The following is a 24,112-nucleotide window of genomic DNA, read 5'->3' as shown; positions in this document are numbered from 1 at the left end:
CCCGCTTAGAGTTTTCAACAAGTCACTTAATGGACTCTGACTGTGAGAAACAAGATTCCGTGGTGTGAGGAAACCAGGCAATTTGTGTCATCTATGAAATACCATTCCAGTTGTGAAGCATGGTGATTGCAGCATCAGGCTATGGCGTTGTTTTTCAGCAGCAGGGACAGGGAGACTAGACAGGGTTGAGGAAAATGCAGAAATGTCCTTAATGAAAGCCTGCTCTAGAGCACTCTGGAGCTCATACTGGCTGAAGGTTTGACCTTCCAACAGGATAATGACCCAAAACAAAAATAATGCAGTAGTGACTTAGGCACAACTCTGGGAATGCCCCTGTGTTGCCCACACTTGAACCCAAATAAACATCTCTCGAGAGAATTGAAAATAGCTATCCACTTACAGTCTCCAACTCTCCATCCAACCTGACCAAGCTCCAGGCATTTGAAGCTAATAATCTAGAAGACTCCAGGCTACAAGGTGTTTGTTCTTCAAATCAGGACTCTAATGTACTTATTGTCTTGTGGAGCTGTGCTATACAGGTATATAAAAAGACACTAATGCTCAAAAGTTTGGAATCACTAAGAAGTTTTGATGTTTTTGATATAATTTGACCTTTTTATCAAGGTACTATTAAATTGGTGTAAAATATAGCCAAGACATTAATAATGTTGCAAATGGATATTTCTGCTTGAAATGACTCATTTATAATTTATTTGTATTCATTTCACTGTAAGGCCCCATTTTCAAAAGCCATTACTTCAGTGTTCTAATGGTAAACACTTTTTAGCTCATCCCTAATAAATCATGTGTGAATGCTAATTGGTTATTACATAATCCTTTGAAATCATGTTATCACAGATTAAATTTGTTTTTATAGTCAATTAAGCATGTAAATTGTCTTTCCATGGGTTGCAAAGTACTGGTACTTATAAAGTTCAGTTCTGTGCTCAAATATGGCCAAAACAAAATGGCTTTCCCAAGAAACATGTTAGTCTGTTGTTGATTTGTGAAATGAAGGTTATTCCTTGCAACATATTAGCAAGAAACAGAAGATGTCATACAAATGTGTCAATTTTTGTCTTGAGAGAATGGACAGTGCCTCTAACCAGAAAAGAAAAAGCAGCAGAAGATGTAGATGCACAGCTCCCCAAGACGATAAATACATTCGAGTCCTTAATTTGAGGAATAATTTGAGGAACACTTTACATATCCTCAGGTGGGTACTTCCTTAAGTAGTACACAACAAATATCAGTGTCATCTGCAACTATGAAAAGTTAAAGTGGGTAGAAGAACACAGATAATGGATGATGGGTTTTTCCAAACTGATGATGGGTGATGGGTAATTCCAAACTTTTGCCCATTTCATCCTTCATCTTTTTATTTGCCAGTTTCAGATTCAGCTTTTTCTTTCAAACTCTACTTCAAAGGCCAGCATCATGGAATCATCTTTTTATGGCGGTGTGTGTTTACATGTATATACAGAGTAAAGGACTCAGCTGAAAAACTTTGTTTCATGGTGCAAAGAGAACTGTTCACAACTTAACATCAATAATACCAAGGAACTGATTATTGACTTTTGCTACATTAAAGAGCCGCTATGCCTGGAGTTGATGTGGAGGTGACGTGTAGGTGATGCACTATTACAGATACTTGGGAGTCCACACCAATGATTGGTTGAGCTGGTCTCGTAACACAAAAGAACTAAATATGAAAGGGCAACAACAAAAACATTTATTTATATAGCACATTTTCATACAAAAAAGTAGCTCAAAGTGCTTTACATAATGAAGAAAAGAAAAATAAAAGACAAAATAAGAAATTTAAAATAAGACAACATTAGTTAACATAGAAAAAGAGTAAGGTCCGATGGCCAGGGTGGACAGAAAAAAAAAAAAAAAAAAACTCCAGATGGCTGGAGGAAAAAAAATAAAATCTGCAGGGGTTCCAGGCCACGAGACCGCCCAGTCCCTCTGGGCATTCTACCTAACATAAATGAAATAGTCCTCTTTGTATTTAGGGTTCTCACGGAAGGACTTGATGATGATGATGGTCATGCAGACTTCTGGCTTTTAATCCATCACTGTTGGAACATCACGGTGCTTTGAGTAGATGGTGGTGGCGCAAGTCACCACCAAAAGGACACCGGAAAAGGACACAGAAGAGAGAGTACGGGTTAGTACAGATTTTAGAGCCACCATAAATAGTTATTATAATGAATTGGATATACAGAGTATCAGGATTAAATTACAGTGAAGTTATGAGAAGGCCATGTTAAAATAATGTGTTTTCAGCAGTTTTTTGAAGTGCTCCACTGTATTAGCCTGGCGAACTCCTATTGGCAGGCTATTCCAGATTTTAGGTGCATAACAGCAGAAGTCCGCCTCACCACTTCTTTTAAGTTTTGCTCTTGGAATTCTAAGGAGACACTTATTTGAGGATCTGAGGTTGCGATTTGGAATATAAGATGGGGCGAGATTATTTAAGGCTTTATAAACCATAAGCAGAATTTTAAAGCCAATCCTGAATGACACAGGTAACCAGTGTAGTGACATCAAAACTGGAGAAATGTGCTCAGATTTTCTTTTCCTGGTTAGGATTCTAGCAGCTGCATTCTGCACTACTTGCAAACTATTTGTCTTTTTTGGGTATTCCTGAGAGGATTGCGTTACAGTAATCTAGTCGACTGAAAACAAATGCGTGAACTAATTTCTCAGCATCTTTCAATGATATAAGAGGTCTAACTTTTGCTCTGTTTCTTAAGTGAAAAAATGCTGTCCTAGTGATCTGATTAATATGCGATTTAAAATTCAGATTACAGTCAACAGTTACCTCTAAGCTTTTTACCTCCGTCTTGACTTTTAATCCTAATGTATCCAGTTTATTTCTAATAGCCTCATTGTATCCATTATTGCCAATCACTAAGATTTCAGTTTTCTCTATATTTAGCTTGAGAAAGTTACTATTCATCCATTCAGAAATGCAAGTCAGACATTGTGTTAGTGAATCAAGAGAATCGGGGTCATCAGGTGCTATTGATAAATACAGCTGTGTGTCATCAGCATAGCTGTGGTAGCTCACGTTGTGCCCTGAGATAATCTGACCTAACGGAAGCATGTAGATTGAGAAGAGCAGCGGACCCAGGATAGAGCCTTGTGGAACACCATATAGGATATCATGTGTCCTTGAGTTGTAATTACCACAACTAACAAAGAATTTTCTCCCTGCCAGGTAGGATTCAAACCAATTTAAGCCACTACCAGAGAGGCCCACCCATTGACTAAGGCGAATTCTAAGAATATTATGATCAATGGTGTCAAATGTGGCACTCAGATCTAAGAGGATGAGAACAGATAAATGGCCTCTGTCTGCATTTACCCACAAGTCATTTACTACTTTAACGAGTGCACTTTCTGTGCTGTGATTTGTTCTAAAACCTGACTGAAATTTATCAAGAATAGTATGTGTATTGAGGTGGTCATTTAACTGCATAATGACTGCCTTCTCTAGAATTTTACTTAAAGGCAGGTTAGAGATGGTTCTAAAATTTTCAAGAGCAGAGGGGTCAAGATTATTTTTCTTAAGTATGAGTTTAACTACAGCAGTCTTACAGTCTGGGAAGACCCCCGTATCTAATGACGAATTTACTATGTCAAGAATATTATCAATTAGCACGCCCGATACTTCTTTGAAAAAATTTGTTGGTATTGGGTCAAGGACGCAGGTGGAGGGTTTCAGTTGAGAAATTATTTTATGTAAATCCATCCATCCATCCATTTTCCAACCCGTTGAATCCGAACACAGGGTCACGGGGGTCTGCTGGAGCCAATCCCAGCCAACACAGGGCACAAAGCAGGGAACCAATCCCGGGCAGGGTGCCAACCCACCGCAGGACACACACAAACACACCCACACACCAAGCACACACTAGGGCCAATTTAGAATCACCAATCCACCTAACCTGCATGTCTTTGGACTGTGGGAGGAAACCGGAGTGCCCGGAGGAAACCCACGCAGACACGGGGAGAACATGCAAACTCCACGCAGGGTGGACCCGGGAAGCGAACCCGGGTCTCCTAACTGCGAGGCTGCAGCACTACCACTGCGCCACCGTGCCGCCCTTTATGTAAATCAGGTAAATCTATCCTAATGAAATAGTTTAATTTGTTTATAATGGAATACTGGGGTTTAGGAGGATCCTTAGTTTTGGGGAGATATACTATGTTATTTCTAATCTCATTCATTTTTTGATTGAAAAATACAGCAATAGCCTCACAGGTTCTACTGGAAGTACTTAGGAGGCATTCCTTTGAGTTACTTTGGTTTAACAGACGATCAATTGTTGAGAATAAGACTCTGGGATTACTAGCATTGTTATTTATAATCTTAGAGAAATAGCAGCGCCTCTCAAGACGGACTGTGTTATTGTATTCTGTTATTTTAACTTTTAATATTTCATAGTGGATAGTTAGTGTAGTCTTCCTCCATTTATGCTCAGCTCTGTGGCATGTTCTTTTTAAATCAGACACTCTTTGGGTTTTCCATGGTATAACAATGCTAGAAGATTTTTTAACTGTCTTTTCAGGTGCAACTATGTCAACAGCAGCTCTCACTTTAGTATTAAATCTTTCCACCTTATTATTTACATTATCCTCGCTATTATAGTTGGCATTATAAACGGACTGATTGCTTAGAATGTTTGTAAGTTTTAAAGCTGCTGATGAGTCAAAGAAGCAATTTTTAACAATATGCTTCTCATGAGTGTTTTCTATCATTATTTCTATATTAAAAAGTAGAAGAAAATGGTCTGATAGACCCGTATCAATGACCTGCTTTATATCAACTTTTAGTTCTTTAGTAATTCTAACGTATGACCTGCTTTATGTGTAGGCTGATTAACGAGCTGTCTCAAATCAAGAGAGTCCAGGAGGTTTATGAATTCTTTTACTTTTTGGTCACACTGATTATCTATATGAAAATTAAAGTCGCCAACTATTAGGAGTGTGTCATAGTTCGTAATTAAAATTGACATTAAGTCAGAGAATTCCTCAAAGAAAGACGTGTTAAATTTAGGAGGTCTATACACGGATAATACTAGAACATGAGAATCTCCATGAATAACAACGGCGAGATACTCAAAGGACTTGAATTTACCAAAACTGACATCTTTACATTTTAACCAGCTTGAGTAAATGTTTGCTAGTCCACCTCCTCTCTTTCCTTGGCGATCCGCACGAGTAAAACTGTAATCCGGTGGCACAGATTCGATTAAAACAGCTGCGCCATCTGAGCTAAGCCATGTTTCACTTAGTGCAATAAAATCAATTTTTCTATCACTAATAATATCATTGATAAAAAAACGTCTTGTTAGTTAAAGCTCTAACATTTAATAGTGTCATATATTAATGTTTTGGAGGAGCAGAGATGAATACTATGTGCGTTATTGATATTTGGAACAGGAACTAAGTTATTTTTATTAGCGCCGCTATGTGTGGCAGAGCAGACTTTTTTTTTTAACCTCAGGAGACTGCATTCCTGTAATGTGGTGCAATTTTCTGGCATCTTTCTGGAAGGTTTTTATTGTAAGAGGTAAGGTTTCTTCATGATTACTATACCTGATAGACTGAAGTTGCAAAAAACGAATTAATTGCTTGAAAGTAGGGGGTTCCCCCTCCTTACCCGTTTCCAAAGTCCACTATTAATTGCACTTTGAGCATTTTCTGGCCTGGCACAAATACTGTTGATTTAACTCAATCAAATGCACTGCTTATTGTGCTTTTTTGCCCAGCATACTATATATTAAGAAGCATTTTATTTGCACCTCACCTCAAAATATGCTGTATTCTTCCATATAAAAGAAGCAAAGTCATTGTGTGTGTGTGTATGTGTTTGTTAGTGTTTTTTTCATCAACACTTGTCCCTTGATGGATTTAGACCCCACGTTTAAATTCAAAATGATGCTGTATGCTTCCAGGAACTTTGAAATGGATAAAGGTTGTTAGGTAATTGAATAGACAAACTGTACATTACAGGCAATGTGTGTCAGATTATTTTGCATTTTCTTTTTCTGGCCACGTTGAGCATTTACTTATTTCTGGGGTACACATGCATTTAAAAGAGTCATAGTCGTTTATGTGAGTATTGTGCTTTTCATCCACAGCCATGTTTGCCAAACACTGCTGTGAAAAACCACTGAAGATCATTCATGTCTTAAATGTTCACTTGGTTCAAATTCTCTTGAGAAGTCAAGCAAAATGACACCTTTTATTGGCTAACTAAAAAGATTACAATATGCAAGCTTTTGAGGCAACTTGGGTCCCTTCTTCAGGCAGCTTGCATATTGTAATCTTTTTAGTTAGCCAATAAAAGGCATCATTTTGCTTGACTTCTCACTACATTCATAATTGCTAACACAGTACAACACCCTAGTACTTTAAATTCTCTTGAAATTCTCCTAAAATCTACAACTGAATAGGAGTAGTAATAATAACAAAATAAACCTCTATTCTTTAATTGCTTTTTCTGCAAATCAGCAGTGATCTTAATTATACATATGGTGGTGTTATGTGAAAGGCAAAAAGTAATTGTTCAAATCTTATTCTGCTTCTATATATAACATAACCGTGTGTCTGGTTATGTACTGTACTTGTAGTAAATAATTTGTTTTAACTCAGATTTTATGACACACATTTAAACTTTTCTTGCCACTATTCTGATATAATTAGTTTGTTTTTTTCCTAAGCCATAAACTAAATAAGTGGAGCACAGCAAATTATGAATTAGAATACTAATGAAGGGTTGTAACAGGCGATGCAAAGGTCTTTATTCTTCTTCTAAAACAGTCTACAGTCATTAGTTTGAAAAGAGCTGCTTTAATGTCAGATGTGATGAATACATCTTTGTGCTAGGTAGTGAACAAACAGCTGATAGTAGTCAAATCTGAATGTACTTTTTGTTCTAAAAATGGAATACACAGTTTACAAAGCAGTAAATAAGTAAAGGATAAAAACAGAAATTTAACAACTGATGACTGTAGGTTATGAGAAAGCTTTGTGCATATTTCTCATAATTCTCGGCTTCATTATCATTATTACTAATCCTACTTTTGGGGGTTGTAACCCTAAAATTAAATAAATATACACGTTTTAAATATATAAGATTTGAAATGCATTTCCCATTTTTATGAACCTTTTTTTTATTATGGGGTAAAAATCAGTAAAGTGCAAACAAATTGCTGTGCTGTATTGTTTTATGTATTTTGGATTCTTGGATGTAGATTTTGCAAGTGATATGTTTTTATATATTAATTTTTTTTATATGATAGGAGGCTCAACAAATTGTTCCTTAAGATGACCTGTGGAAGCAATGTTATTTTGTGTACATGTATTTTTGCATTGTCCATTTTTTTCTATGTTTAGGTTCCATTGATACCACAAACTTTTAAAACTCTTAAAGTTCCTGGCCTGCCTCATCATGTAGTATTCTTAAACTATAAACTGGATCACACATTTTATGTCCTTTAATGTAGATTTGCATTGCTTTTGTAATGACCCAAAATGAATACTTAAAGAATAAGTTCCATATTTTTCAAGCCAAAGTTAATTCTGTCCTGGGTATGACGTTAAACTGCATCCGGCCCTGCAAATGATTCTCCAACTTGCAGGGAAATCATGGGGGTTGGTGGCAGGATTGGCACTCCAGCCACTGTAAAAAACAAAAATTCACAAAGCTCAGAGACTACAGAAAGGACTCATTTTTTGCTCTCTGCAGGAGTAGCTCTGCTGCAGCCGCCAATAGGAAGGCTGTTTGCATCATGAAGGGGATGGGGGAAAGCCCTTGGGACCCCCATCCCCGGAAGAGTCGAAACCGTTGGAGAGACAATAGGGTCAGGTCTGTTGGGGATCGGAACTGGTGTGGTGCTGAGGTATCGCCTGCTGCACGGCAGCACTCTGGTCCCAATTTGAGGCGGCCCATACTGGCGGGCGCATGGAACGTCTCGTAAACTCCGCATTTCAGTGGCAGCACTCTCTGAGGTGCGCAGACCGGGGACTGGCCAGATCTCTGTAGGTGGATACACCTTGTATTGGTCTGGTCAGTCTGATGGCTGTCATACTCGGGGAGTAGCTGTTGCTGTAGCAGATTGGCTTCTTCCGATGGTGTCCAATGTCACTCCTTTCAACAAGCGTATTATGAGACTCAGATTACGGCACTCTCTGGGTGCCTTGTCTCAGTGCATGCTGCGACCGCGGTGAGTGATGTCTCGATGAGGGAGACATTTAATTCACAGCTTCGCTCGGTGGTTGATGGGTGCCCACGAGGTGACACTCCTCTGGTCATGGGTGACTTCAGTGCAGCCACTGGCAATGACAGGGCTGGCTATGAGGATTGTCTCGGTCCCCATGGGTCTGGTGACCATGGTGAATGTGGCTTCATGTTCCTTGACTTTGCAAAAGGTCAGGGGCTGTGAATCACTGGATCCTGGTTCCAGCACCCTGAACTGCATCGTTGGACTTGGTACTCCAATACTAGTGGTGCGGTGGAAGAGATCGATCACATCCTCGTGGGCAGCACGCTGGAGGCTCTTGCAAAACTGCAGTGTCTACAGAAGTGCCCAGTTTGTGAATTCTGACCACAGACTTGTTGTTGCTACTCTTAGGATCCAGCTTAGGTACAGTACCGCCTGCTAGGAAAATGAGCCTGGACTTGGCCAAACTCCAAGATCAGGCTGTTTCTAATGAGTTTGCATGCAGTTTTTGTGAGGAACTTACAGATTTGGGTGCGACTGCCGATCCTAAAGTGATGTGGGAGACCTTCCGTGACAAGTCCCTGAAGGTTGCTGAGGGTTGTGTTGGTGTTACTGGTGTTACCGATGTTCCCAGAAGGAGGTGTTTCATCTCGCAGTGCACCCTGGATATCTTTGAGAGGAGTTGCAGCGCACAGTTCAATGGCAACTCTGGTCTGTACTGGGAACTGAGAGGGATGGCTGCGAGGGATCTGAGGGCAGATAAAGAGGCGTTTGTTAGAGGAATATGTGAGCAAGTGACACACCGTCAGTGGTCTAGTGACCCACGTCCTGCTTACAGATGAATCAAAGCATTACGCACATCTGAATCTGTTCGTTGGAGAGTCGCAGTCAGGGCAGCTGATGGAACGGTCCTTACGGATGACACTGCAGTTGTGACCCGCTGGGCTGGCTGCTTTAAGCAGTTGTTCAAAGCTGATCCTCCGGCTAGGATGTTGGATATCTCTGGGCCCAGGGTTCTTGAGGCTGATCCTCCAATTAGCTGTGAACCACCCAATCTCACTGAGATTGCACAGGTGGTGAACCAGCTGAGGGGTGAAAGGCTGCAGGAATCTGTGGTATCTGGGGTGAACTTCTCCAGGCTGGTGGTAAGGCTGTCCTCCTGGCATTGCAAGCAATCTTTGCTTCCATTTGGGAGACTGGCATCATCCCAACCAACTGGAAAACGGGACTTGTCGTCCCTATCTGGAAAGGGAAGGGTGATCGCTTGGTTTGCAGCAACTACAGGGGGATAACACTGCTCTTGGTGCCAGGTAAGGTCCTTGCTAGGGTCGTCCTTAATAGGATCCGTGATCACTTGCTCACCTACCAGCGACCGGAGCAGTCTGTTTTTATGCCTAAGAAGTCTACCACCGACCACATCCTGGCACTGAGGGTTCTCATGGAGCGCAAACGCGAATATCAGCAGAGTTTCTTTGCAGTCTTTGTTGATTTTCGCAAAGCATTCGACTCAGTTGATCGAGCTGCCCTGTGGGACATCCTGAGGATTCGCGGGATCCCCTCGAGGTTGCTGGATATCATGTACATTGGTACTGTGAGTGCTGTGCAGAGTGGAGGCAGGAGCTCTGTGTTTTTCCCAGTTGATTCTGGGGTTCGTCAGGGGTGTGTTCTTGCTCCTACTGTGTTCAATGGTTGTATGGACTGGGTGTTGGGCAAGGTTGTGGGGTCCAGCGGCTGTGGGGCATCTGTTGGTGAAGAAAGGTTCACAGATCTTGACTTTGCTGACGATGCTGTGATCTTCGCGGAGTCAATGGAGGCTCTGATCGGGGCACTCAAGAGACTGAGCAAGGAGTCTGAGTGTCTGGGCTTGCAAGTGTCCTGGATAAAAAACAAGATCCAGGCCTTTAATGACCTCTTGGGCACAGCCTCAGCAGTGTGTCTGTTTGCGGAGAGAGTGTCAACCTTGTTGAGAGGTTTTCTTACCTTGGCAGTGACATTCATGTCTCTGGTGACTCTTCCTATGAAGTCAGTAGACGGATTGGGAAAGCATGGGGGGTCATGAGGTCGCTGGAGTAGGATGTGTGGCGCTCCCGATATTTATGCAAAAGGACGAAGGTCCAAGTCTTTAGAGTCCTGGTGCTTCCTGTCTTGCTATATGGTTGCGAGACATGGACGCTATCCAGTGACCTGAGACGAAGACTGGACTCCTTTGGTACTGTGTCTCTCCGGAAAATCCTTGGGTACCGTTGGTTTGACTGTGTTGAATGAGCGGTTGCTCATGGCGTCCCGAATGAGGCACATTACCTGCATTATGAGGGAGCGTCAGTTACGGCACTATGGCCATGTGGCACGTTTCCTCGAGGGTGATCCAGCTTGTAAGATCCTCATTGTTGGGGACCCGAGTAGCTGAACCAGACCAAGGGGTCACCCACATAACACCTGGCTGTGGCAGATAGAGGGTCATTTTCAAAGGGTAGAACTGGACCGCGTGTCTGCCTGGGGTGTTGCAAACCGGGATCCCGAGTTGTTTCGTTGTGTAGTGGGTGCGGCAACGCACTGTACCAGTGCATGCTCCCCAACTTGACTTGAAACTTAATTCTTCACAATAATGGTATATATTAATTTGCCACATTAGATTGTGTTCTAAAGTGAAGCTTTTTTGTCTTTTTTAAAATACATTTTAAAAATACCTTGTCTGCCTGCTCTTGTAGCTTATAATGGGGTTGAAGATCACCAGGGTCAATAGGTAAATGAAAAAGCCTTAAAACTTACAGAATATGTAGACATTGAAGCAGCAAAGATTTCTAATTAAAACAGCATGCCCTCTCCATTCATGAGGCATCCTTGTGATAACAAAAAAAAAAACAACTAGAAATAGTTCTAAGCACCTGTGATAAAATAATTATTTCTTTTGAAGTAAGAATTTTCACTTGACTGCTGTCATGGGTGGAGATATGACAACCCCAACCAGCCCCTAGCACCAAGCTAGATTGTGCTTGTAAACCTACTTTTGCTTCTGTAATTCTGTTTTTTCAAGTTATGTTCTGTCATGGCTTATAATAACAGACAGATGCACACTCAGGTGAATAGCACATACGTTTTGCCCATTACATTCTGTGTTTTTGTTTTACATAGCTTTACATAGTGAGATTTACACCAAGTGACAGCATTTTGAAGAGCATACCTTGTGCTTTGTTTCATTGTAGTTTGCACAAATAGCTATAAATCTGAAGTGAACGGATTTCTGTGTTGTATATTTATTAAGTTAGATTTTTGAAAAAGCCAAGCCCCTTGCATGTCGCATATTCCGTGGTATGATCATCCATCCATCCATTATTCAACCCGCTATATCTTAACTACAGGATCACGGGGGTCTGCTGGAGCCAATCCCAGCCAACACAGGGTGCGAGGCAGGAAACAAACCCCGGGCAGGGCGCCAGCCCACCGCAGGGCGCACACACACACACCCACACACCAAGCACACACTAGGGACAATTTAGAATCGCCAATGCACCTAACCTGCATGTCTTTGGACTGTGGGAGGAAACCGGAGCACCCTGAGGAAACCCTCGCAGACACGGGGAGAACATGCAAACTCCACGCAGGGAGGACCTGGGAAGCGAAACCCAAGTGTCCTAACTGCGAGGCAGCAGCGCTACCACTGCGCCACCATGCCGCCCGTGGGATGTTCAGTGCATGCATAATGAAAAAAATGAAAAGTGCAGGTTGAAGCAACACAAACCAGTTATCAACGTTTTTAATTCTTAATAAGACATTCTTCAAGAACTTAGGGCAACATATTTGAATGATTGACTGTAACTGATCCATAAGTACTTGGGGAAAACTTGAAAAATTCAGACAGATCCTGGTACTGTGAGGCAAGAATGACAGCTCTGTGCTACTTGGTGAAGCTGGCATAAAAGAAGTTTCTTGAGTGGGTTGGTCACACACAGACACAGCACTTAGAGCACTTCAGACGTGTCTCCCAACTGCTAAAGTCCATTAGCCCTGATGTGTAGCCACCAGCAAGGAGTCTGGGGAAAAACTAGCATATAGGTTACCTCTGACCCTGGTTGAGCTGAGTGAGGTGGAGCAGGGCTGTATGTAAAAGAATGAAGGAGCTTGGGAACGTGTGTTTCAGCATGGTGGGAGTGGCTGCTGAAAAAACCATAAATTCCTTTTTAGGTGCCACCTCTCCAGCAGTTGATGTAAAGTGGCTAATTCCATTCCTCCGTCTTTCGCATCCATGGGGCACTACAATGTTATCTCTCACTGAAGCACACCTTTGCAATATCAGTCTAGAAACAGCAGAGAATATCTTCCTGAACTAATGAAATAAGCTTCTGTATAATGAAAGAATATATACAGTATATATATATATATATATATGTTTATCATTTTGTCACTGCCAACAGAACATGGCATTTTTAATTGTACCTAGTCAACGCTGGTTATTTCTGTTAATATCGGCATATCTTCATGGTATTCAAATTCATGTTGTATGACAGAAAACAAATGTATGGTGTGATAAATGCGTTTAGGTCTATGGCAATGAGCAGTTTTTGTAAATAAATAATAGGAGTGCTCAGGCTTTGGAGAGATTCAGGTGTGCATGGTAATGTGGCAGGCAGCTCTGGAGTATTGATTAAGCGATCAGGTGATCGTGCATTCACATGCAGATGCATGCAGTTTGGTAGATTTGGCTTGTTAGTTCTCTGGGGGCTGTAATCCGCACCAGCACACCTGCATCCCTAGTAGTAAATGGAGTTTGAGCAGAAAGCAGGGGTAGCGGCAGAAAAATAAACAATTGGAGAGAAAGAAAGATGTTAAAATGATAAACAAAAATGAGAGGAAGGGTAGACTCGTGGTGGAGCCAGTGCATTGGAAGAGAAGAGAAGAGACAGGCTGTTGGACTTGGCCCCAAAAGTAGAATGTGGCCAACGTTTGAGGGGAAGGGTTGTTGAGCAATCAGAGAGTAGAAGTATCCCACCACTCTTACTGGGGCGCTAAGGATGCAGTGATGGACATGAGTTAGGTTGTAAAGGTTGACTGCACCAGTCAGTGGACGTCTCCTCTTGCTAAAAAGACCTTAAAGGGTAAGCAAATGAGAGGTTGATTTTAAGAAGGAAGCACTGTGGCTAGTGATTGTTTTCAAAATAAATTATTCTTCCTGGGATTTTAACCTGGTTTTAATGAATGGACATTCGGTATTTACAGTCATTTACTGAGCATTTTCACCTGACATCTATTTTTATTGATTGATTTATTTATTGACTTTATTTAAAGATCACTGCACTATTTTGTGCCCAGTGGAGTTTTGAATTCTTATTTGGTGTTTGTTTTAAATTAACGCACTTATGTACTTTGGCAACTATGTTTTTCTTCTTTGTGTCCTCATTTGCCTGGCTCATCTTGGTTACTGGGTTCGAGGATGTTGCTGCAGCTGTTGCCATCCTGGATCATCATATATGGGGCAATGTTGTTAGACTGATGGCAAACAATTTTCTTCTTTCTTAGGTACATTGTAGTTTTGTGACCTATGATCTTATGTCTTTATGTACAGGGTTCAAATTTCACTTTAAACTTTCCTGTTTTTTTTTCCCACTGTTTTTATGGTTTGTACCTTTTAGTATCTGTTGAGATGCAGTATGTTAATTAGATTTATCAGCTATGTTGTGAAGGTTTTGTGCAAGATGAAGGTTGTGCTGTAAGTTGTACTGCTTGACCTTGTTGCCATTTGTTTGTAAAATGTAAAATGTGTAATGAAAAATTTGCTTCCAGCTAATATACTTTGTCTAAATAGTGAACTAGCAATGAGCACACCAGGATAATGTATATTTTTGGTATTTGGTCCCAAGCTACACTGTCAGAATGTTATTATTAGACTTAAATAAAATGATTTCTAGATCATACCTTCAAATAACTATTAAAATAAAGGTGGTACGTGACTTGTCATGTCTTTGTGAAGCATCCAAAAAGACTACTTGCGTTGCCTGGGATATTTTTCCTATTTTGCTTGACTCAACTCACAAACCAGTTTATCAAAGAATGGTAGCATTTGAATGGCATGCCTGCAGCCAAAGCACAGTGTTAACACATATTCCTAAAAAAAATATTCACTCCTTTCCTGGTTAAGAAACCAGGGATCATAAGTGAAAGCTTGCATTAATATATTTCAGGTTAACATTTTCAAAATATAAGAGCAATGCAGGAAAGCAATCAAAGCTGATAAATGTCAATAAATAAATAAGACATAAACTTAGTAGCATATATGATACAAGTAGATGTAAGATGCTGAAGCATTGTGTGATTCAGCTTCCTCTGTTCCCATTGATGACATAAAGAGGTGTTTTTAAAATGAGTTAATGTCTGTGGAACAGCTGGTCTAGATGAATTGTCGGTGGGCTTTTCTGAAATCTTTAGTAACCAACCATCTGGCAGTTTTATAGACATTTTTAACACATTACTAATAGAATCTGTGGTTCCCTTCTGTTTCTAAAGACACCAATTATTATTTTACCAAAGAAAACAACATTGAACAGTTTAATGGTTCTGACCAACAGTACTTGCTTCCATTAGCATAAAATGTTGCGAGAGACTGGGGATGTGATACACCTTCAGTTTGCATACTGTTACAGCCAGTCCACAGACAGTGTCATATCCTTTGCTTATCATAACATTTTGGTATATCTGCTCTGCCATGCTGTACCCCTTCTTTACCCATTACTGTGTGGCCAAGTGCAGCTCCAACCTCATCACTAAATTTACTGATGACACTACAATCAAAGACCTGGGGCCTCATGTATAACGCCGTGCGTAGAACTCACACTATAACATGGCGTAAGCACAAAAGCGGGAATGTGCCTACGCACAGAAAAATCCAGATGCAGGAATCTGTACGCACACAAACTTTCACTTTCTTCCACTACATAAATCCCGATCAGCGTGAAAAGTCACGTACGTGCACGCGCCTTCTGTCCCGCCCCAACTCCTCCCAGAATTACGCCTCTTTGAATATGCAAATCAATATAAACAGCCTTCTGTGAAAAGACAATGGGAAAAGCACAGGGGAAAATATAAGAATTTCAGCGAATACGAAGTGGAGGCAAAGGAAAAACGTACTATTTGTTGGTTTAAACAGTGATATAATCAACAAAAAAAAGTTAATCGAGTGACAGAGTGTCGGAGAAACTCGAAAGATCCAAGTTCACAAAGTCGCACAGTGCCCAAAATAAAAAAGAAATCACATATCAAAGTCGCCGTGAAAAGGCGAGTCGTAGCCCACCGTCTGAGTGTCATATGAAAGCTTATTAGGGTACAGACAAAACAAATAGGCACGAAATGTCAACTTTAATCTCGAAATTTCCACTTTAATCACGTGGTTTATTTTGCCATTAAAGTAGAACATTATCTTAAAATCGTTTATTTTACTAGTTTCTCAAGTAGCACGTTAAATGCTTTGTTATGTATATGATCTTCTATGTGCTCTATGTGTGTGAATCACTACGTGCTTCCGTTCTTTCTCTTTCTCCGACAGGACACAGAATCCATTACATTCGTGATATTACAGCTCTCTGAATAATTAAAATACTGAGATGTATACATGATATCATTTTCATGATGATAGGAATGAAAGCATGTTATTAAACATGGGAACACGGTGGCAGAGTGATTGTTCATATCTCACGCAAGAGTCTTGCTGCGCCATGTGCAACCTTCGATTAAATAATTTATTACAGAAGTACTGTCTCTTTCAAACGTACTAACCTCCAATTCCTGTCCTAACTTTTCTTTCTCCAAATGCCCAATCGCCACACAAGATTAATAGACGTTAAGCAATCTGTAAGCTTAGAACGCAGATTCTTCAAAACTTTTAAGGAACATTGAAATATCTTCGTAGTACATGTTTAATTATTCTATCCGTCTATCTTTCCAGTGCCGCATCAGCGCAAGAATACAACGCAATGCAGGAACAATCCCTGAACTAGCTAGCGCTGCAGCACCGTGTCCTCACATGTTTAATTATTAACAATACAGATTATTTAATTGAAGTTAAAGTTTTAGCTGTATAATATAATCAACATATTTTGCTGCATTTCATCTTAAAAATGATATCATCATATGTAAATACACGCTTCATAAAGTGGTGCAGGTTGTGCAATATTATAACTGTAGTGCAAGTTTACAGTGAGGTAATTGTACTTATCAGTTCAAACAGTTCTACAAGGAGCACTTGATGGAGTGATTGAGTGCGTTTATAGTTATTGGGATGAAACTTTTTCTAAACCGCGAAGTCCGTACAGGGAAGTCTCTGAAGCGTTTTGCCTTGGCTCAGGCAGCGTCTGCTTCATGCTGTGTACCGATAATTCTCTTTCCGATCAGCTGCTGCTGTGAGTCCCCACTCGGATACAGTGATATAAATACTCCGAGTGGTGCAGTGAGAGTAATATGGAAAAAGATGATCTGCTGTGGCAACACCTAACGGGAGCAGCTGAAAGAAGAAGAAGACGCAGTGAGAGATGCAGTGAGAGTTACAACGCTAAAGCAGTTATGGTATTTGGAATACTATGGCTATTTCCTGGACCATTATATTGCTGCAGGTTAATTACAATCAGATGCATTACACTAATAAACAATATGCAGTTAGTTTCAGTGTATTTATAAAACCGCGTCAGGAATGTGGATCTAAGAAAGAGGGTGATCACACAGGAACAGTAGCACTGCTTTGACGCTGGGTGCCGCCAGTCTGCAAAACTGAGCGGAGAAATTGCGTACGCCAAGGTATGACTTACCGTGGAAATGTGCGTGGCTTTACGCCAAGTTTAGGTTTTATAGACCGCGATTTGAGCGTGGAAAGGTCCGTACGCAACATTTCTGTGCGTACGCACCGCTTATACATGATGCCCCTGGTCATCAACAGTGATGGAACAGCGTAATGTGAAGAGAGTTGCCCTCTGACACAGTGGTGGCAGGGCAGCAGACTCTCTCTTAATGTTGGAAAAACCACACTCCCATCTACTTTTGCTGCAGAGGTACAGTGGCATGCAAACGTTTGGACACCCTTGCTTAAAATGTCTGTTACTATGAATAGTTAAGTGAGCAGTAGATGAACTGATCGCCAAAAGGCGTAAAGTTAAAGATGACACCTTTCTTTTCAGCATTTTATGCAAGATTAGTGGGTTGATTTTTGTTTTATACAATTGTACAGTGAAAAGAGGAAAGGAGCACCATGCAAAGTCTCAGATAACTATCTCGGACCTTAATTAGCTCGTTAGGGCTATGACTTGTTCTCAGTCATTGTTAGGAAACCCCAGTTGATGCAAATAGCAAAGCTGTATAAATTCTCTGACTCCTCAAACCTTTGCCCAGCAGTCAGAAGTGATGGGCTCCACTAAGGAGCTGCCTAGCACTGAAAAATATTGTACTAAAAATAATTCATGCTCACAAAACAGGAGAAGACTACAAGAAGACAGCAAAGAGTTTTCAGGTAGCTATTGCCTCAGTTTGCAATGTTATTAAGAAATGGCAGTTGACAGGAATAGTGGAGGTCAGACTGAAGTCTGGAAGACAAAAATCTTTCTGAAACAACTGCTGTTTGGATCGCTAGAGAGGCAAATAAAACCCCTCATTTGACGGCAAAAGACCTTCAGGAAGATTTAGCAGACTGTGGACTTTTGGTGTACTGTTCTACTGTGCAGCAACACTTGAACAAATATGACCTTCGTGGTAGATTCAGCAGAAGAAAACATTTCCTACATCCTAGCCACAAAATTCAGCACCTGAAGTTTGCAAATGAACATCTAAACAAGCCTATTTCATTTTGGAAACAAGTCCTGTGGACTGATGAAGGCATTGGCCACAATGTGCCGAATTCCAGGAAAAAACACCTCTCCAACTACAGTGGAACCTCTGGTCACGACCGTAATTCGTTCCAAAACTCTGGTCATAACCCGATTTGGTCATAACCCGAAGTAATTTCCCCCATAGGAGTGTATGTAGATACAGTTCGTACAGTCTGGAATGGAGTAATTGTATGTAAATATGTTTTTTTTAAAGATTTTTAAGCACAAATACAGTTAATTAAACCATAGAATGCACAGCGTAATAGTAAACTAAATGTAAAAACATTGAATAACACTGAGAAAACCTTGAACAACAGAGAAAACTAAAATTGCAAGAGTTCGCGCTATAGCCTTACGAACTGCTCGCTAAAAACACTTTTTTTAATGAGTTTTAAGCACAGGGAAAAAAATGAACATTTGAAAAATCCGTAATTTAATAAACAACCAAGAAAAGTAACATTGCAACAATGCACGGTACGAACCGATCGCTGTAAACAGAAGTGAAGTGGAGGTTAAAATCCAATAGAAAAAAGTCTTCATTAAATACAACGAGGTTAAAACAATACTCGAATCAGTCTCTTTAAAAACAAGCCCAGTACATTTTTTAGCTGCCTTCTCAGCCTTATGCGGCCAGCCCTCTCTCTCTCTCTCGCTCGCTGCACAGGGAGAGACTGAACATGTGCGGAAATCATTGGCGCGCACAAACCGAAAGGGAAACTGGCTTGTTTGTATACCGAGTGTGTGGTCGTGGGCAGTTGCAAAAGTTTGGCTGATTGATCATACTTTGGGGACTTGTGTTGTAGCCAGTGGCACAGGGAACAAGTCTTTGTTAGAGGGAAGAATGAATTGAAATAAACATCAGAAAAGTCTGGAAGTAAACCTCAAAAAGGATGGGTCCTTCAACAAGATAATGATCCAAAACACACCTCAAAATATACAATAGATCACCTCAAGAGGCAAAGCTGACAGTATTGGCATGGCTCTCACAGTCCCCCGACATAAACATCATGGAAAATCTGTGGATAGATCTCAGAAGAGCAGTGCATGCAAGACTGGCCAAGAATCTTGCAGAATTAAGAAGCCTTTTGCAAGGACGAATGGGTGAGAATACCCCAAGTAAGAATTGAAAGACACTTAGCTGGCTACAAAGAGCATTTATAAGCTATGATACTTGCCAAACAGGGTGTAAACTGAGTACAGTGATCCCTCGCTATATCGCGCTTCGCCTTTCGCGGCTTCACTCCATCGCGGATTTTATATGTAAGCATATTTAAATATATATCGCGGATTTTTTGCTGGTTCGCGGATTTCTGCGGACAATGGGTCTTTTAATTTCTGGTACATGCTTCCTCAGTTGGTTTGCCCAGTTGATTTCATACAAGGGACGCTATTGGCAGATGGCTGAGAAGAAACCCAACTTACTTTTCTCTCTCTCTCTCTTGCGCTGACTTTCTCTGATCCTGACGTAGGGGGATTGAGCAGGGGGGCTGTTTGCACACCTAGACGATACGGACGCTCGTCTAAAAATGCTGAAAGATTATCTTCACGTTGCTACCTTCTGTGCAGCCGCTTTCTGAAGCGACATGCTGCACGGTGCTTCACATACTTAAAAGCTCGAAGGGCATGTATTGATTTTTGCTTGTTTGTTTTTCTCTGTCTCTCTCTCTCTCTTTGTCTGCTCCTGACGGAGGGAGTGTGAGCTGCCGCCTTCAACAGCTTTGTGCCGCAGTGCTTCGCATACTTAAAAGCCAAACAGCCCTATTGATTTGTTTGCTTTCCTCCGTCTTTCTGACATTCTGTGCTCCTGATGCGCACTCCTTTGAAGAGGAAGATATGTTTGCATTCTTTTAATTGTGAGATGGAACTGTCATCTCGGTCTTGTCATGGAGCACAGTTTAAACTTTTGAAAAAGAGACAAATGTTTGTTTGCAGTGTTTGAATAACGTTCCTGTCTCTCTACAACCTCCTGTGTTTCTGCGCAAATCAGTGACCCAAGCATGACAATATAAAAATAACCATATAAATATATGGTTTCTACTTCGCGGATTTTCTTATTTTGCGGGTGGCTCTGGAACGCAACCCCCACGATGGAGGAGGGATTACTGTATTGACCATGTTGGGTGCCCAAACTTTTGCTTCAGGCCCTTTTCATTTTTTGCCATTTTGTACCTGTGAATGATGGAAAAATGTAATTTTGATTAAATATTAAAGAAATGTGTAATCTTTTACTTTATGCCTTTTGGTGATCAGGTCACCTTCTGCTCACTTAACTATTCATAGTAACAGACATTTTAAGGACGTGTGCCCTAACTTTTGCATGCCACAGTAGGTCACCAGCTTTGCATTTCTTGGAGTCAGCATCATTAATAACGTGGGCACAAAGAAAATGGCTATCGTGAAGAGGGCTCATTAGTTCCTTTACTTCCTCACATATCTGCAGAATTCCACACCAGCTTCCGTAGAAAAACAATGGAGCCCATCTTTACTGGCTGCATAACATTTTGATACTGCATTTGTTCAAGTTCAGACAGGAAATCACTATAGATGGTGGTGAAGCCAGCTTAAAATTTTACTGGAACAATTTACTTCTGTCTAAGACATACTGTATATGACATCTATTGCCTTAGAATGAAAAAACATATTATTAAAAGGTCTTGGCCATTCTGCATGTTATTTTTTCTCTCTTCTCCACTCTGGCAGTTGTGAAAATAGATTCAAGCACCATTTTTAATCTCTTAAGTCTCATGGCTAGTCAGCAGCTGCCTGAAGTGACACCCTCGTGAGTGTACTAGATGTTGATTTCGTGTATTATTGAATGGTCTTGATTGACTGGGTTTGTATTACACTGTCACTTATCCTTATAAGTAACCATCTCATTGTACTCTGTTCACAGGAAAGGTGACTTGAAGTTGAACTTGCATGGTGCTATTTAGTGCTGTTCTTTATAACATAACATCCATATCACGTATGCAGGGGTCCAAAGCCTACTGCAGAAGCATATGGTGTAGGACAGGCTACAATTCCATTGCAGGGACCATTCATGCACACACCTGAACTTACACTTACATAAGACCAATTTAGAATTGTTATTTATAAATTTCTTAAATGACAATTTGTACAGAAAGTCCAACCAAGTGACCATCATCCATGCAGACAAAATGTTTTTGCCATTAATGTGCATCTCTCCTGTCAAGTAAATAGGCTACTGTGATTTATAGAGTGAAGCAGCAACACATTTATGAGGGCACAACTTGTGGATGATGATTGTTGAGGTGAATCATTTCTTTATCTTCATTTTACTGCGATAATGGGCATGTACCTTTGATATCAATGATATCAAGTACTCTTTAAAATCAGTGCAGTGGCAGTGCATTTCAAGAGGCTGTATATCCAGGAGAGTTTCATGTTTTTTATTTAGAATTAATTCTGTGAATAATTAAAACACATTCATGTAATCATTTTTTGTTTTATAAATTAACAGAAAAATGTGATTTGATAATTGTTTTAATAAATACTTTAAATGTATTTAGCAATAATGTACACAATATTTAGGCTGCCTATTAATTAAGCATTATGTCACTCGAACAACAGAAGTTTCCATTTATTAGAATGTAATATAACATTCCTAGTGCTGCTTAATTCAATTCAGAGCTATGTGGGAGCTAGTGCCACTTTCCGTAAGAAAGAGCTCTGGAAAAGTAGACAGTGTGCTAGTAAATTGCAAGGTCCACTTGCAAACAAACACATTTCGAACCATCAGTCACATTAACCAACATTTATTTGGGGATGTGAGAGGGAAATCGGAGTACCTGTAAGAAAACCCATGCAGACACAGTGGAAAAAAATACTTAAACTCACCACAGATAACAACATATTCAGAATTTAGAATAAAGCCCACCTGTCCAAATATTTGATATTATCATTTTATGTTTAAATATGTAATATTCACACAATATCACCACCTTATTTGTTGTAATTTTACTTAGCTCAATATGCTAAAATCACATAAATAAAATCATTACCATTATTTTGCCTGTTAAAAATGATTAACATTGTGTTAATGAATGGATTAGGTTGTGATGAGGAGGCTGTTGTGGTAAAGCCACTCTAAGGCAGCTTTCTCAGGCTCAAGCCATGCTCCCTATTGACAAGTTACAGCTGCGGACACATGGTGGATCACATATATCATTAAGAAAACTGAGCAGTGATAGCAGAGTTAATACACCAATTGGCTTAAAATCTTTTGGGCCTCCCTGTGCTGGTTTAAATTCTGGCAATCATGTTGGCTCTTTAGTTTTTTGAAAATATTAACAGTTAGTTCTTTTCACCACAATCCCGAAATCCTTGTTAGATTTAACTTATGCAAAGCTCCTTGCTGTGGCAAAAGTATTCTGATTTCATTAAATTACAGACTGCAGACTTAAATTGTAAGCATGTTCTTGGATATTTTTGTACTTAGTGTTTGAATGATATTGCTTAATATTTCACCTTTTTGACTTATAACTGAACCTATGGAGTAACGTTTTTTTTGTTGTTAATACATTAATTCTGAGACCTTTAAAAAAAGTGATGACATATAGTAACTTAAACAATAATTTTAGTAATCAAAACTTGGTGTTTATTATGGAATGTTTCTAATTTAGTTGAAATGTCAATGGCTAAATCCCCAGTTTGTCTTTAACTGTGTATTGCTATGTTATCTAAAGTTCTCTTAACCTGTTTTTCCCCCCATTGTCTATCTAACACCGATTTTTGTGTTCTTTTTGTGCTTACTAACAGCAAATCGGTGGAGGAGTCTCTTTCCCAGTCCTGTATCTCCAGGTTTTTCTTATAGTCCTGCATCAGGAATCAACTCTTACAGCAGTGGTTTTCAGCCTTCCAGCCTCTTTAAAAGCTCTACTAAACAAATGCTAAGTGAAAAAAGAGGTAAAGTGCCAGATTCCTTTCAATAACCATTTTAAGCTGCCATTCATTTTCATGTATTTCAACTTTTAATAAAAAAAAAAAAAAAAAAAAAAGAAATTAATTACCTGTGTGGATAGGCCATTATGTTAAATCCTGAAGTTTTTGAGTAAATGTTTTCTGTTGTCACATAAAAAAGGTAAAAGGGTAATTTCGGTATCCTCTAAGCTGTGATGACTCCTAGCAGCTAAACAAAGTGCTCATCATCTTTTCAGTGTAGTTGTTTCAGGCATGATCAGTGTTCATTCTGGGATTCTCAGCTAATAGTTGTTGACTTAAATAGCATGCATGTTGGTAATACGACAGATCTCTGCAAATTTCAGCATTAAAACAAGCAAGACCTGTGTCAAGCTTTATACCATAGTGAGGTAACATGGCAGAAAATTGTGAATTATACAAGTACAAACTGCTATTAAGGTCAATAATGTGGATCAAAACTGCTTTTTGAATAACAAATGAAATATCCTACTAGTACATCAAATGAAGATCTGGAAAGATAAGATTGTGGCCTAAGGCAGGCCTACTTAACATTGATTTTAAAACTCCTGGCAAACTTTGTATAATGGTGTCATTGTGTTTGGGGTAAACCCTTGCTGCTTGTCTTGTTGGTCTGACCTAACAGTTCAGTTATCAGTTTGCAGTACCTGTAACACAAATATGTTTTAAATCGAAGCTTTTGGAACACCCTCAGCTCTGAGAGAAAAATCCCATAGGTGTTATGCAAGCCTTTGCAAGAGAAAACTTCACAGTTACCAAAATGAAACAGAAATGCTCCTGGGACATTTACTGTAAAGGCCCAATATGTAGACCAGGCAAGGGCATGTACTGTAGCTCTCAATGAAAGCGAGTCTTCTGCCTCAAACATAGTAGATGACTAGGATGTTCAGTCTGTTCTCCTTTTCTCCTCTCTCTGTTCTGTTGAGCCTTCTTGCTGTTTCAGCAAATGCTGATCAGTATAAGTTGGTCTCTTATATAGTCAGTTTTTCACTCCCTTTGCTGTATGGCACACAGTCCAAAAATGCCAGTTTGTTGTCTTGTATATATCTTCCTGTGAGAGCTTAATTTTGC

The 24,112-nt window shown here is 40.0% G+C and overlaps 1 protein-coding gene across 4 annotated transcripts in view; it reads left to right on the top strand.

Moving 5' to 3' along the window:
* Positions 1-24,112, top strand: part of slain1a (SLAIN motif family, member 1a) — a 112,896-nt gene that overhangs the window by 63,891 nt on the left and 24,893 nt on the right. For all 4 annotated transcript variants that reach the window (XM_028799585.2, XM_028799584.2, XM_028799583.2 and 1 more), the window contains exon 3: positions 22,862-23,008. In XM_028799585.2, coding sequence (XP_028655418.1) covers positions 22,862-23,008 — 147 coding nt within the window. The remainder of the gene's footprint in view (positions 1-22,861; positions 23,009-24,112) is intronic.

The sequence above is a fragment of the Erpetoichthys calabaricus genome, chromosome 4, assembly GCF_900747795.2.
Source record: "Erpetoichthys calabaricus chromosome 4, fErpCal1.3, whole genome shotgun sequence".
Classification (NCBI taxonomy): Eukaryota; Metazoa; Chordata; class Cladistia; order Polypteriformes; family Polypteridae; genus Erpetoichthys; species Erpetoichthys calabaricus.
The sequence above is the reverse complement of the archived record's forward strand: the minus strand, read 5'-3'. Positions and strand labels throughout refer to the sequence as shown.